Below are 12,008 nucleotides of genomic sequence, written 5' to 3' on the forward strand. Positions count from 1 at the left end.
TTGATTTAAACAAGATAGAGTAGGGATGAGAAAAGGTTTACATGTTGATTATTTTTTGTTGTTTGTTGTTTGTTTTGTTTTGTTTTTTGTTTTAATTATTATTTAAACTTAATAAAACATCAAAAGATTCAGCAAGATTATCAATATTTGAATCCAATAAATAGGCTTCAATGCAATTGAATAATAATGGAGAGTATTGGAATGCCATGGTCTTGAGCTTGGCCGATTTGAATTGATCAACCTTGCCAGTGGTTTTGAGTTGATCGACGAGGGCAATAGCCTTTGCAACAGACGATGCACCATCGAATCTAGGGTGACCTGGTGTCACAAAATCGGATTGTCTGTCTGAATAAGAGACTGGTTGTTGAGAAAGGAAAGCTGGGAAACTAGCCGAGTAGTCTGGTTGTGGTTGAGTAAAGCTAACTGGCATTGACAATGCTGGGAATGGTGGGTTGGGAGGGAATGATGATGATGATGGTGCACCAAAACTGAAACCACCAGTGACGGCGGGTTTAGCTGCCTGTGATTCGTTGACTATTCTCTTTTTGGGTGCAGCTGTCGAGCTATCACGAAGTGTGAGGTTGGCAAAGTTGAATACTGTTTCGTTGGCATCGAATTTACCACCCGATCCAAATGCAGAAGCTGGTTTCGAAACTGGAGACTTTGGTGGTGATGGTGGTGTACTGCTGCCACTTGAGGACTTTGATGGAGAAGAGAAAAACGATAGACCACCTCCCAAAGAAGATTGTTGTGGTGTTCCAGCATTTGACAAGAGAGAAAGGTGTGGTGGTACGATTGAATAATAGTGTTGTATGGAACAGTACACATATAACTACCAAGGAGAGCAGTGTTGTTGGAGCCAAAGTTATGCTCTGGGAATTGAGAGAGTAGATTCAACAATTCCTTACGGTAGGATGGTGGAACCAAGCTAGAAGAGCCGTGTGTCTTGACAAAGGCAAGTGGTTCGAGTGATCCCAATGCCATCTTGATGTAGTGGTGTACCGACTGGCCATAGGCGTTGAGTGCACGCTTGTCAGACTCGTACGAGGTGGCTGGACGATTGTCACGGATACACTTGAATACCTTTTCGGGAGCAGACGAAAAGACTGCATAATGGTAGAGTGTTTGTCCCAAAAGATCGACAGATGGTACCTTGGGGTCACGCATGTGACGTGCCAACTCGGTAACATCACCATTGAGGATTGCTTCATACACATTCTTGGAACCCGTTGTCAATGGATTGGGTAACTGTGTTTCGACAAAGAATTGACGGAATTGCTTACCAGATTTGAGACGACGAAGGAAAGCAAAGGTGGTAGAGAGATAGGCAACGATGGCTTGATGGTTATAGTAACGAGCAACAACCAAACAAGATACCTTGATATTGTTCTTTGAACGTAAATGTGGGTGTGCACCATTGGCAAAGAGGAATTTTACAACCTCTAAATTACCACCCATACAAGCATAGTGAATGGGATAGTAACCAGAGTCGGTTGGTACATTTACAAGACTTGGGAAGACTGGTAATAAAGATTTCAAGGAATCGAGATTACCATAGGCAGCGGCAATAGCTACCAAATGATTAGATTCTGCAATGAATGGAATATCCTTGTTTCTCTTTGGATTGTAATTGATGGCGGTAGTGTTGGTTGCCAATGCGACTGGTTCATTGTTGATGGCACTGTTACGATACTTGACCATATTACTGTATACTTCATCCTTGTTAAAGTTTTTGTAGGCAGTTTCGAGCCAATACTCGTTTTCGATGGGATGGAAAGAGCCGATCGACAGTTGACGACCTTGACTCTCGACATGCCATGTGATGGGACCAGTAACGTAGCTACTCTTTCCAGTGACATCATCACCTGGTTCGTTGGCTTGACACTTTTTGCACCATGAAGATTTACCATCCATACAATGATCAAAACCAGTGATGGCAATGTGACGATGTTGCTCAAAGGCGTTGGGAGTATTCTTTTTGGCAAAGAATTGTGAACGATCACGATAGTTGATGACAGAGACGGCCGTGTCGACTGTCCACATTTGACCCCATGGCACCTCGCATTCGGAATAATCACTTTTGTTGTCCAAGTTGACTTCTCCCTTTGGACTACGAGCAAAGTGGTACTCGAGTAATAAGAGACGAGCCAATCCACGTGCTCTGTTGACGGGAGTGGTGTAAATATCGGGATGGACACGAGATCTGTCAAAACCTGGTACGACAACGGCAAAACCACGCTTGGCATACTTGAAGAGACGCGTTTCATAGGTGAATGAACGACGATTCATCGAGACGACATTGTAACCATTGACAATGGCACGACGAGTACGTGGCAACGAGTAGACGTTTTGACCATCATAACCAACCGAACAACAGTCAATATCAAAGCCCATCAACACTTGAGCTGGTGATTGGTAGAGACGGAGAACAACTTGAATGTTACGGTTTGGATATTCATTGAGGAAGGTGACGGCAAACTTTGTACGAACTACACCCATCTTGGGGAACTTTCTCTTAAAGTATTCGTGGAGTGAACGAAGCTTCTCGGTAGATTCTTGTTCAGTGAGACCATACAAGAAAATATCAATATCTGATGAATCAAATCCTTGAGAGTTTGACAATGTACATCCAAGAATGGCACCACCAGCAACTACGAGGTTATTCCAATCAAAAGTACTGTCAAAAGCATTGTTGCTAAACTTTTTCCAGTTTTCATTGAATTTTGAAAGCGATGGAACAATCTTTGATCCAACACTACCACGATACATTTGATTGTGGACGTGTTGCAAGATCATATAGTCGTTTAATGGTGTGACGTATGGGGATGGTTCATGATAACCAGACACTTCAAATACCTTTTCACAACCGGCATACTTTTGTTTTAATCTTGGATCACTTGTATTCTTTACAAATGCCTCTCTGATTGAAGTTTCTTCATCAAATTCACCATACAAATCATCAAATAATACAGATGGTAATGTATTGGCAGATTTGTCAAATGTTCTTGAAGTTGTCAATGGTCTACTTGGTGAATTGGATGATTGAGAATAAATTGAATTATTATTATTTGGATCATATGCAGATGCTGGCTGTTGTTGTTGAAGAGCCTTTAATTTACTATTGGCATTGGTAGCAGAAGAGATTTTAGCCAAATTATAAGAAGTAAATGAAGTTGGTTTGGTAAGTGGAATGGTTGGATTGATGACTGCAGATGGAAGGATATAACTTCCAGAAGAAGATCCCAATGCTGTCGATGAATTGCTGCCAGTAGTCAATTCAACCAAATATTGTTGACGTTGTTGATTTGGATTATAAATGACATATTCATTGGTTTTGAAATCACTACCACCTTCACCCAAACCAATACAACTGTGATGACCAGTTGGTGGAGTAGTAAGACTACCATTGATCTTGGTGGTTTGGAATGGGGTACCAAGAGCAACTTCATTGACCAACATGAGACGACGTTGTTGACCATCGATTTGTGATGGATGAGAGTATTGGAGAGAAGTTGAAAACTTGTCTGCAAAGTAGATACCAGCACCAAGGAAACCAAAGTCGCTTCTTGAACCACCAGTATTGGTGATGACTTTGGGCAAGAGTAGACCACGAGACAAGAGACCTACAAAGTTGGATGGACGACTACCATGGAACAACAACTTTGTGTTTTTGATAGACTTTGTGTATGCTTGCTCGTCTGATGGTTTGTTGACACGATAAATGTTTAGAATACGTACATTTGGATCCATCATTTCAGATTGATTAAGGAGGTTTGTGATTTTGGTGTATTGAATCGAAGTTGGTTTCAAGACTTCCAAGTCATTCTTTAGAGCTTGGTATTTCATACCAACTGCACTACTAACCAAAGCACCACTACCATTAATTTTGAGCAAATCCTTCATTAATTGAAGCAACTCTACCTTTTCATTTAGAATGTCTAGGTTTTTAATGATGGATTTGGCGACATCAGCCTTGCCACGACCCATCTTGTGTGGAATGATGGTGTAAAATTCAGAGGAAAGGGTCTCTAGTTTGCTTTGTAGTGGATAGTTTTGTTTGAGTTCAAGGTGAATCTTTTCCAATACCTTTTCACCCTTTTCCACTTGATCCATTGACAAGACACCTAGTGGTGTTTGAATACCCTTGTCTGTGATATAGGCAGAACAACTGGAACGCAATTGAGTAGTTGCTTCCTTGTAGATAAACTTTACCAAACTTTGAATATCCCTGTCCAACGTTGAATCATCGGTGAAATTTTCAGAAATATCATCAGCTTCCATTTCACCATCATCACTAACATTTAATGATGACATTTTTGATGTCAATAAACTAACTGGTTTATATCCTTTTTTATCTGATGTTTTTTCATTATAAATTAATGAATATAAGTTCTAAAAGGAAGTAGAAAAAAAAAAAGAGTTAGAAAAAAAAAAAAGAAATATTTATATTCTATTTACTTACCAAAGCATCATCAAGATTACTTGGATATCTAGCTTCAATTGTTGGTTTACCATCAGTTCTACCATACTTTGTATAAATACGATAAATATTCTTTCCAGAATAATCAGCTGCTTCATGTAATTCCATATAATAATATTTATTATTATTTGAATCTCCTGCAATATTTGTAAACTTAAAAAAGAGAGAGAGAATTAGATTTGATAAATATTTTTGTTTCTTTTTTTTTCTTACTTGTAAAGTATGACTTAATTGAATTCGATAGTTTTGTGAAAAACTTGGTTGACTCTTTGAATCAAAAGAATAGAGAGTAACTTTGACATTCTTTGGTGATGCAATTAAAGCAAATTGTGATGAGCTGGTTGGAACTGCAGGTTCAACGACAACTGGTGCTAATGCCTTTGAAAGAGTCAATGCTGGTCTTGGACCTACAACTGCTGGTTTGGTTGCAGAGTATGGAACTGCTGGTGTGGCTGCAACTACTGGTTTGGTAGAGAATGAAAATGATGATGTAGTGGTAGTAGTAGCACTGGTACTAGTCGACGATGAACTACTGGCTGGTTTATGAGTATCCAACTTTAATTTATAAACACGATCTGAAAGGTCATCGGCAATGTCTGAGGTTTGCTTTGGTGATGGTTTGAGGGGAGACGAAGTACCAAAGACAGAAGTTTGTTTGACAAGGATAAACTTGTAGGCAGCTTCTGGTTTCAAGACACCATCATTTAGAGAATCAAGTACAAACTGGTCATTGACGATAGAGATGTTGTGAGTGGCAGCCTTTTTAATGGAAGTACCTTGGTTTTGAAACTCCTTGTCAGTCGATACATAATGTGTCACTCCTTTTACAACCATAAACGATACTTGTCCACCATTGTCTTTGATTGATTTTGCTATTTGTACCTTGTTTTTTAGGTCAGATGTAACATAAAAGTTACAATTTTGAAAGATGTTCATTGTCAATAAGATAAGTTTATACTAAATATCTAAATAGAAAATAGAAAACAAATATATAAAATGGGAGAGAGAGAGGGAGAGAGACGATTAGTACTAAAGTTCTTTCTACTTTTTACTTATTATTTAGTTTTTGTTACCTTTTTTTATTTTTAAAAAGTTAAAGTCTGCACAGTCAAACCTAATCTCCTGAGCACAAATAAAGTGATTTTAAAAGATAAATCTTGTGATATCTGTACAGATAACTAGTAATAACAACAACACTAGACAACAACAAAAATAATGACCATCAATGAGTGAGGCCGTCAAAAAATGATGATTTCTGCGAAATTAAATTATCAAAAAATATCTTTTCCAGGCATTTTTCGAACAAATAGACTGTTGTCCTTGATAATTTTCTCTTATCTCTTTTTTGAATATGCAAATGACCACGATGATGATGATGATGAGATCATCAACAACAAGAACATTATCGATCGTTTCTAATCACTATGGATGGTACCATCAAAGGCTAATGACCTTTAGCTACAGTGGTACTTACACTTCTAGATCGAATACTACTATACTATCATCGTCATCATCGAGATTTATTTATAATAATCAAAATATAAGTAAACAACAACAACAACAACAACCATTATGTATTTGTAATAATAATTATAATAGATTATTTTGTACTTCTTCTTCATCATCATCTGAAGAGAAAAAGAATACAAGTAAAATCAAAGCAATAAGATCAACATTGAAAAAGTTCTTTCTTAAAGTTCATCCTGATCTATTTTATCAATATCCTGATGTTAAAAAGGTATTTATATAAACATCTCTCAAACTCTCTCCTTTATCTTTATTTACTAATATATTTTCTTTAACCTTTTTTAGACAAATGATAAATCATTAAGAATATTACAAAGTTTTCTTGAAGAGATAAAGAATGAAAAAATGACAACTAGATCCTATTCATTACAATTTTATTATTTGGATTCTGAATCTGCTGGTGCAACCGAACAATCACAAATACCTCACATCTCTGTATCATTTGATATAGATTCTTCAAATCCTCGTAAACTACAAACCTTTCTTAGAAATGCTGAAAAACAATTACAATATCTACTAAGGTATGGTATTCAATACATGTAAAACAAGAACAAAGTACTAATATCTTTCTACTTTTTATTTTTCTCAAGAAAAATAGGTATAAAAGATGATTTTATATTAAATTATTTAAATGATAAAGAAAGTAATGAAACATTTGAACCAAGTGATAGTTTGATTGCATTTATAAGAGATAATTCACATGCAGCAAGAGAATTGGCAAAGATTAAAGTTGATCTAGATCGATCACTTGATATCATGTTTACCTACTTTTTTATGGAACACAAGATACGTGTTTTATTTTCTGAACCTCAAGATCATGGAGGTACTAAAGGTGGTGGTGGTGGTGGTGCAAGTGACAAGACTGAAATGAAAAAACAAACATTAAGACAATTGGAACATATACTTCATACATTATCACCTCGTATTGCTGACGATCACCTTGTACATAAAATATTTCATCAAGATCGTATTGCAGAAATGGAAAAGATTTTTAAAAAACAATCAATTAGATATGGTGAGGATGACGATGACGACGAAGAATATCAAGATGAAGAATCAAGATTAAAAATATTAGAACAATATAGACAAAGAAAACAACAAGAAAAGGAAGAACTTGCACATCAACAAACAATGCATAAAAGTGGTTTTGGTTATCGTGTAAAACAACAACAACAAAAAGAAAAAGAAAAATTGGAAAAGGAAAAATTAGAAAAGGAAAAAAAGATCAATCAAATAATAATAATGATGATTCACATTCTTCTTTTCCTCCTCCTCCTCCACCTTCTCCTCCTCAATCATCTCCATTATTAAAAGATAAAAATTCATGGAAAGGATGGGACAAGATAAAGGCAGGATTTGTGACACCAGAAACTACTGAAAAGTCTGATGATTGTCACATTTCCCTTAGACTTGAGGGAATGACTATTTTATTCACCTATAATGGTAGTAGTGGCGTTGATCTTGAAGGAAGATTGATGTTGGACATTGAAAAGCCTGGTGAATGGTCACAACTACTAGAGTCGGTCAAACCATCGTTGGTTGTAAATAATATTAAAAAATGTAGAAAAAGAAAAGAGTTGGAAAGAGAGGTTTCAGAATTGTTTGGTGTTGGTTTTGTCTATACAGACTATTCTCAACAAAATAATCCTACCTATCTAGAATATCTAGAGAAAATCAAACAAACTCCAAAAGAACAATTTATTGGTCGTACAACTGTCTATCAAGATATCAATATTCGTATTATTTTAAAAGATGAAAAAAATAATCAAAAACAACAATCAGTTGATGATGATGACAATGATGATGACGATGGACAAGAAGACCAAATACATGGTTCATTTACATCGGATGAAAAACATGGAGTTCTCAACATTCCAATCGATAGCCGAGTAGAACACATTTGTAAATTTATAGATAGTGAAGCAAACTTTCTCATTAGAGAGTACCAACGACACCAAAACAATATTCGTAATCTCAATCAATTGGAATTGACCGTTAAAAGACAATTCAGATTAATGAAGTTATCAAAACATTCCGACATTGCTCATATCGACATGGTCTCTTGTTGTAGGAGATTATTAAACAATCAAGAATCGTTTTTACCATTTTTATTCAATGTTAAAGTCGTCATTGGAAAAGAAAATGCTATCAGTCAAGATGGCCAAATTACCATCAAATGGGATTTTGAATTATAATTAAATAAATATTAAATTAATAATAATTCTTTAAACTATAAATACTCAAATCAAAAAAAAAAAAAGTGAAAAAAAAAGTGAAAAAAATCAACAACTATACCTTTTGATGGTTTTTGACAATGAGGCATTGATGAAAATTTATAAAAATAGGGTTAAAAGATAGCAAATAGTGTAGGGAATAAGAATATAATAGTGACAAGACCAAAGAAACTGGAAAATTTGTAATAAACCCAAGCTGGTCAGAAAAAAAATTGGAATAAAAAAATAATAGGTCAAACCATTTAATAGTTTTTTCCTGTGTGGTTACAATGGAAATTAATGAAACTAGGCTAGAAAGATAGCCACTGGTGTCTAGAACAAGAAAATCGCAAAAAAAAAAGCAAGCAGTCAAAAAACAAAAGATAGCCCTATGGGGGGCTCGAACCCCCGACCACAAGATTAAGAGTCTTGCGCTCTACCGACTGAGCTAACAAGGCTTTTTTGATGTGGTCATGGACAAAAATTGAAAATTTGAGCCCCTATTCATTTTTCAGAGTTTGTAATTTTTCTGTAATAGAGAGAAAGAGATAGAAACAGAGAATTACGTATAGAGTACTATAGAACTTCACTCAATCATCAACTATCTTCAACTATCTTTTATCAACATTACTATTTCTTTTCACACTCACTAAAAGCCACAACTAATTGCCCTAGTGTGCCCCCTTGTTCAATTATTTATATCATTATCATTATTATAAATAAGGGGCGCGAGCGAGCACAACCACTGCCTATATCAAAGATCACCAACAAGAAAAAAAACAAAAAATAAAAAAAAATAACAAAAAAAAATATCTCGCTCCTTCCTCCATCTCCTTCTCTAATCAACACAATACAATAGTAAAACAGTATCGAAACAATAGGAATAATAATTTAGGTGGAATTTAATTATCATTACAACAAGTCAATACAGTTTGAAAACAGTATTCACATTACTATTACAATTGGAAATGAACATCATCAACATCCCATCAAAACATCAATCAACAACATAACAATACGAACAACAGAACGATATAAGATAGATAATCATGGTGTAGACACAACCACCAACCATTACTCGACACACACATACATATGGATGGTGACACTGGCACTCCCTCCAACAGTCACGATCTGGTCACTAACCTGACAAAAGAACTATGGATCGTAACTCACAGAACCGTTCAGCCCCCCTCGATTCAACAGGTAAAGAAGCTTCCCGTCGTATTGATGAACAAATAGAACTAATAGCTCCCACCAAGACTTGCCATTTTTGCTTGGATGGAAATAGAACAGACATTTGGCACCCCAAAAAAACAGATTGGACTTGTTTCTTCTTTGGAAACTCAGTTCCCATTGCTGGTCAAACAAAGACTTCAATCAATAAAACTTCGCAATCGAAAGAGTAGTGCTCCACCCTACAGGTGGATGCCACGAAATGAGATGCTTAAAAAAAAAAAAATTCATTTTTCACAATTTTTAATTTTTTATGTTTTGGGTCAAAAAAGCCTTGTTAGCTCAGTCTGTAGAGCGCAAGGCTTGATGTTATTGAAAGAAGGGTTTTTAATATGAAGATAGTTCTTGAAGAATCTACTAAAGATAACTATAAGTTACTGACTTTTATTATTGTATTTATATATAAAGAGATAATCAAAAGAATCAGAAATGATCTTCTAAAAACTCGGTTTTCTGGTCGTCTCGCACGACACTCATAATTTGGCAAAATCCAAAAATAAAGACACTCACTGAACTCCTCATTAGAATAAACCCAATATTCTAACAGTTTCCATCTTTTTTTTCACCGGTCTTCAAGAAGAGTTTTTTGGTTTCCATAATAATGTTTGTTATTTTTCTGAATTAAACAATTAGTACTAATTTAAAAATGGGAAAGTTGTTTGGAAAAACATGAGCATTGTTAGCTCAGTCAGAATAAGACACTTTATCTATTTATTATTTTTTATTATTTTTTAATTATTTAATATTAAATTAAAATAGAGATGAGTATAATTAGATAATAGGAATTGTTAAAATGATATTTTTTAAAAGAAACATAATTTTTTTATTTAGTTTTTGAGAACAAATAAATATTCATTCAGTGCACTGATCAGACAAACTTTAAAAAATAGTAGATAAATATTTATGGATTATATTTATCATAATGATTTATGGATGGTTTAAATGGATAATATTAATATTTGATTAAGCAACGATAGTACAATTAAAGGCATATTGCATTTCAATGTTTGAGCCACCAACACCAGTAGCACCATAGAGACGGATAGTATCACAAGCTGGGACAGTTGGCAAGTTACATACCAATGGAGCCCATCCATACTTGGCAATGCAATATGGTGCAATATCTGTAGTCAATCCATTGTTGTAGAGTTCATTCTGGAACCAAATCATTGTCATTGGCGAATAATTAATTGTTAATTTCTTTCCATCTTGGATTACGCTTGTAACTATTTAAAAAAACAATAGAGAAATAATTTTTATTATTTTTAATATTCATTTTGATTGGATCTTTTTTTTTTTCTTTCAATATTGACATACTTGCAGCGTTGGTAAATACAGCAGCACAAAGAATAATGGCAAAGACAGCAAAGATAGTTGAAGATTTGAACATTTTTAATAGATTAGTTGGTTGGATAATTGATTGTTTGATTGATGGTTTGATAGTTGATAAATCGATGGTTTAAATAGAAAATGAATGAATATATGCATTTATTAAATTGTTTGATATCGAAACCAATTAATATATCGAAACATAAAAGTCTTTCGAGATTTTGAAATTTGGATCACACCACACCGAGCCTAAAAAAAGGAGATAATATCATACCCCTGAGAGAAACAAAGATTGGATTGTGTCAACCATTTGACTATATATTACACTTTTAATAGATAAATTGGGTTTGGTATAATTAATTTATTTTAAAGCAGTTAAATGTTCAAATTGATCAATTTCCTTTTCTAGACCACCATAAACATTTCTAGAAATATTGATTGCATCCAAACCGATAAAGAGATGGGATGGGGCAGGTCTATCACACCGATTGACCATCTCCAAGAGAATGGGTCCGATATTGTTTGGATCCTTTTTCTCTATGCTTTTGACAAATGCTGGAAAGGGTTGATAGGTGGCAGCATATCTTTCCTTTAGATTGGCAGCAGCGTGTTGAGCAGCTTGTGCAAATTGTGAATCGAATCCTCCAAGGTTGAGTGTAGTACATCTGATACCAAGTGGCTCGACCTCTTTGGCATAGGAGACAACGAGACCGTCCATAGCCGACTTGGTTGCACAGTAAGCCCCAATGATTGGGCTTTGGAGCACGGCGACAATAGACGATGTAGTAAACACATAGGCACCACTTTCAAGGTGTTTGGTGACGTGTCTTAGTACAGAAGCACATGCAAAAAAGTTGATATTAAACACCTCTTTTAGTTCTTGATCTGATATCTCTTCTACAGTACCCAATAAACCCTTGCCAGCGTTAAATAGTACAATATCAATTCTACCAAAATGTTTCATTACTTGTTGAATGGTTTGATTAATCTTTTCATCATCTTGTAAATCATCTTCTAATGCAAGAAATGAAGAAGAAGATGAAGAGCCGTCTTGAATCCCAACAGCTTTGATCAAAGTCTCTTTTGATCTTGCAGTAGCAGCAACTCTATACCCATTATTCAAGAAATGTTTTGTTACTGCCAAACCAACACCTGTTGATGATCCAACTACAAATACTACTTTACTACTACTAATTGTCTCCATTAAGAATTATTATTATTAT

General features: G+C 35.0%; 4 protein-coding genes and 1 non-coding gene across 5 annotated transcripts; 1 reads left to right on the forward strand and 4 right to left on the reverse strand.

Annotated features, from left to right (window-relative positions):
- Nucleotides 1-91: 91 nt before the first annotated feature.
- On the reverse strand, nt 92-5,416 carry adprt4 (poly(ADP-ribosyl)transferase; the record flags this gene model as incomplete). The annotated part of the gene is made up of 5 exons (XM_004367033.1): nt 92-732; nt 837-1,205; nt 1,284-4,392; nt 4,463-4,633; nt 4,694-5,416. 5 exons carry the CDS (start codon nt 5,414-5,416, stop codon nt 92-94), a joined length of 5,013 nt encoding a protein of 1,670 aa, XP_004367090.1.
- A 415-nt stretch (nt 5,417-5,831) lies between these two features.
- Nucleotides 5,832-8,202, forward strand: DFA_07225 (uncharacterized protein; the record flags this gene model as incomplete). Its single annotated transcript, XM_004367034.1, has 4 exons — nt 5,832-6,218; nt 6,293-6,528; nt 6,598-7,163; nt 7,322-8,202. 4 exons carry the CDS (start codon nt 5,832-5,834, stop codon nt 8,200-8,202), a joined length of 2,070 nt encoding a protein of 689 aa, XP_004367091.1.
- Nucleotides 8,203-8,605: 403 nt separating this feature from the next.
- Nucleotides 8,606-8,678, reverse strand: DFA_07226. The gene has a single exon. It is a non-coding gene; the product is annotated as a tRNA-Lys (tRNA).
- A 1,741-nt stretch (nt 8,679-10,419) lies between these two features.
- On the reverse strand, nt 10,420-10,846 carry DFA_07227 (uncharacterized protein; the record flags this gene model as incomplete). Its single annotated transcript, XM_004367035.1, has 2 exons — nt 10,420-10,682; nt 10,774-10,846. 2 exons carry the CDS (start codon nt 10,844-10,846, stop codon nt 10,420-10,422), a joined length of 336 nt encoding a protein of 111 aa, XP_004367092.1.
- Nucleotides 10,847-11,146: 300 nt separating this feature from the next.
- Nucleotides 11,147-11,989, reverse strand: DFA_07228 (short-chain dehydrogenase/reductase family protein; the record flags this gene model as incomplete). The annotated part of the gene is made up of 1 exon (XM_004367036.1): nt 11,147-11,989. The coding sequence occupies one exon, from the start codon at nt 11,987-11,989 to the stop codon at nt 11,147-11,149; it is 843 nt and encodes a 280-aa protein (XP_004367093.1).
- Nucleotides 11,990-12,008: the final 19 nt, after the last annotated feature.

Source organism: Cavenderia fasciculata, assembly GCF_000203815.1.
Source record: "Cavenderia fasciculata unplaced genomic scaffold Scf_ET2XIPL01CNAVH-3, whole genome shotgun sequence".
NCBI classification, from domain to species: domain Eukaryota; phylum Evosea; class Eumycetozoa; order Acytosteliales; family Cavenderiaceae; genus Cavenderia; species Cavenderia fasciculata.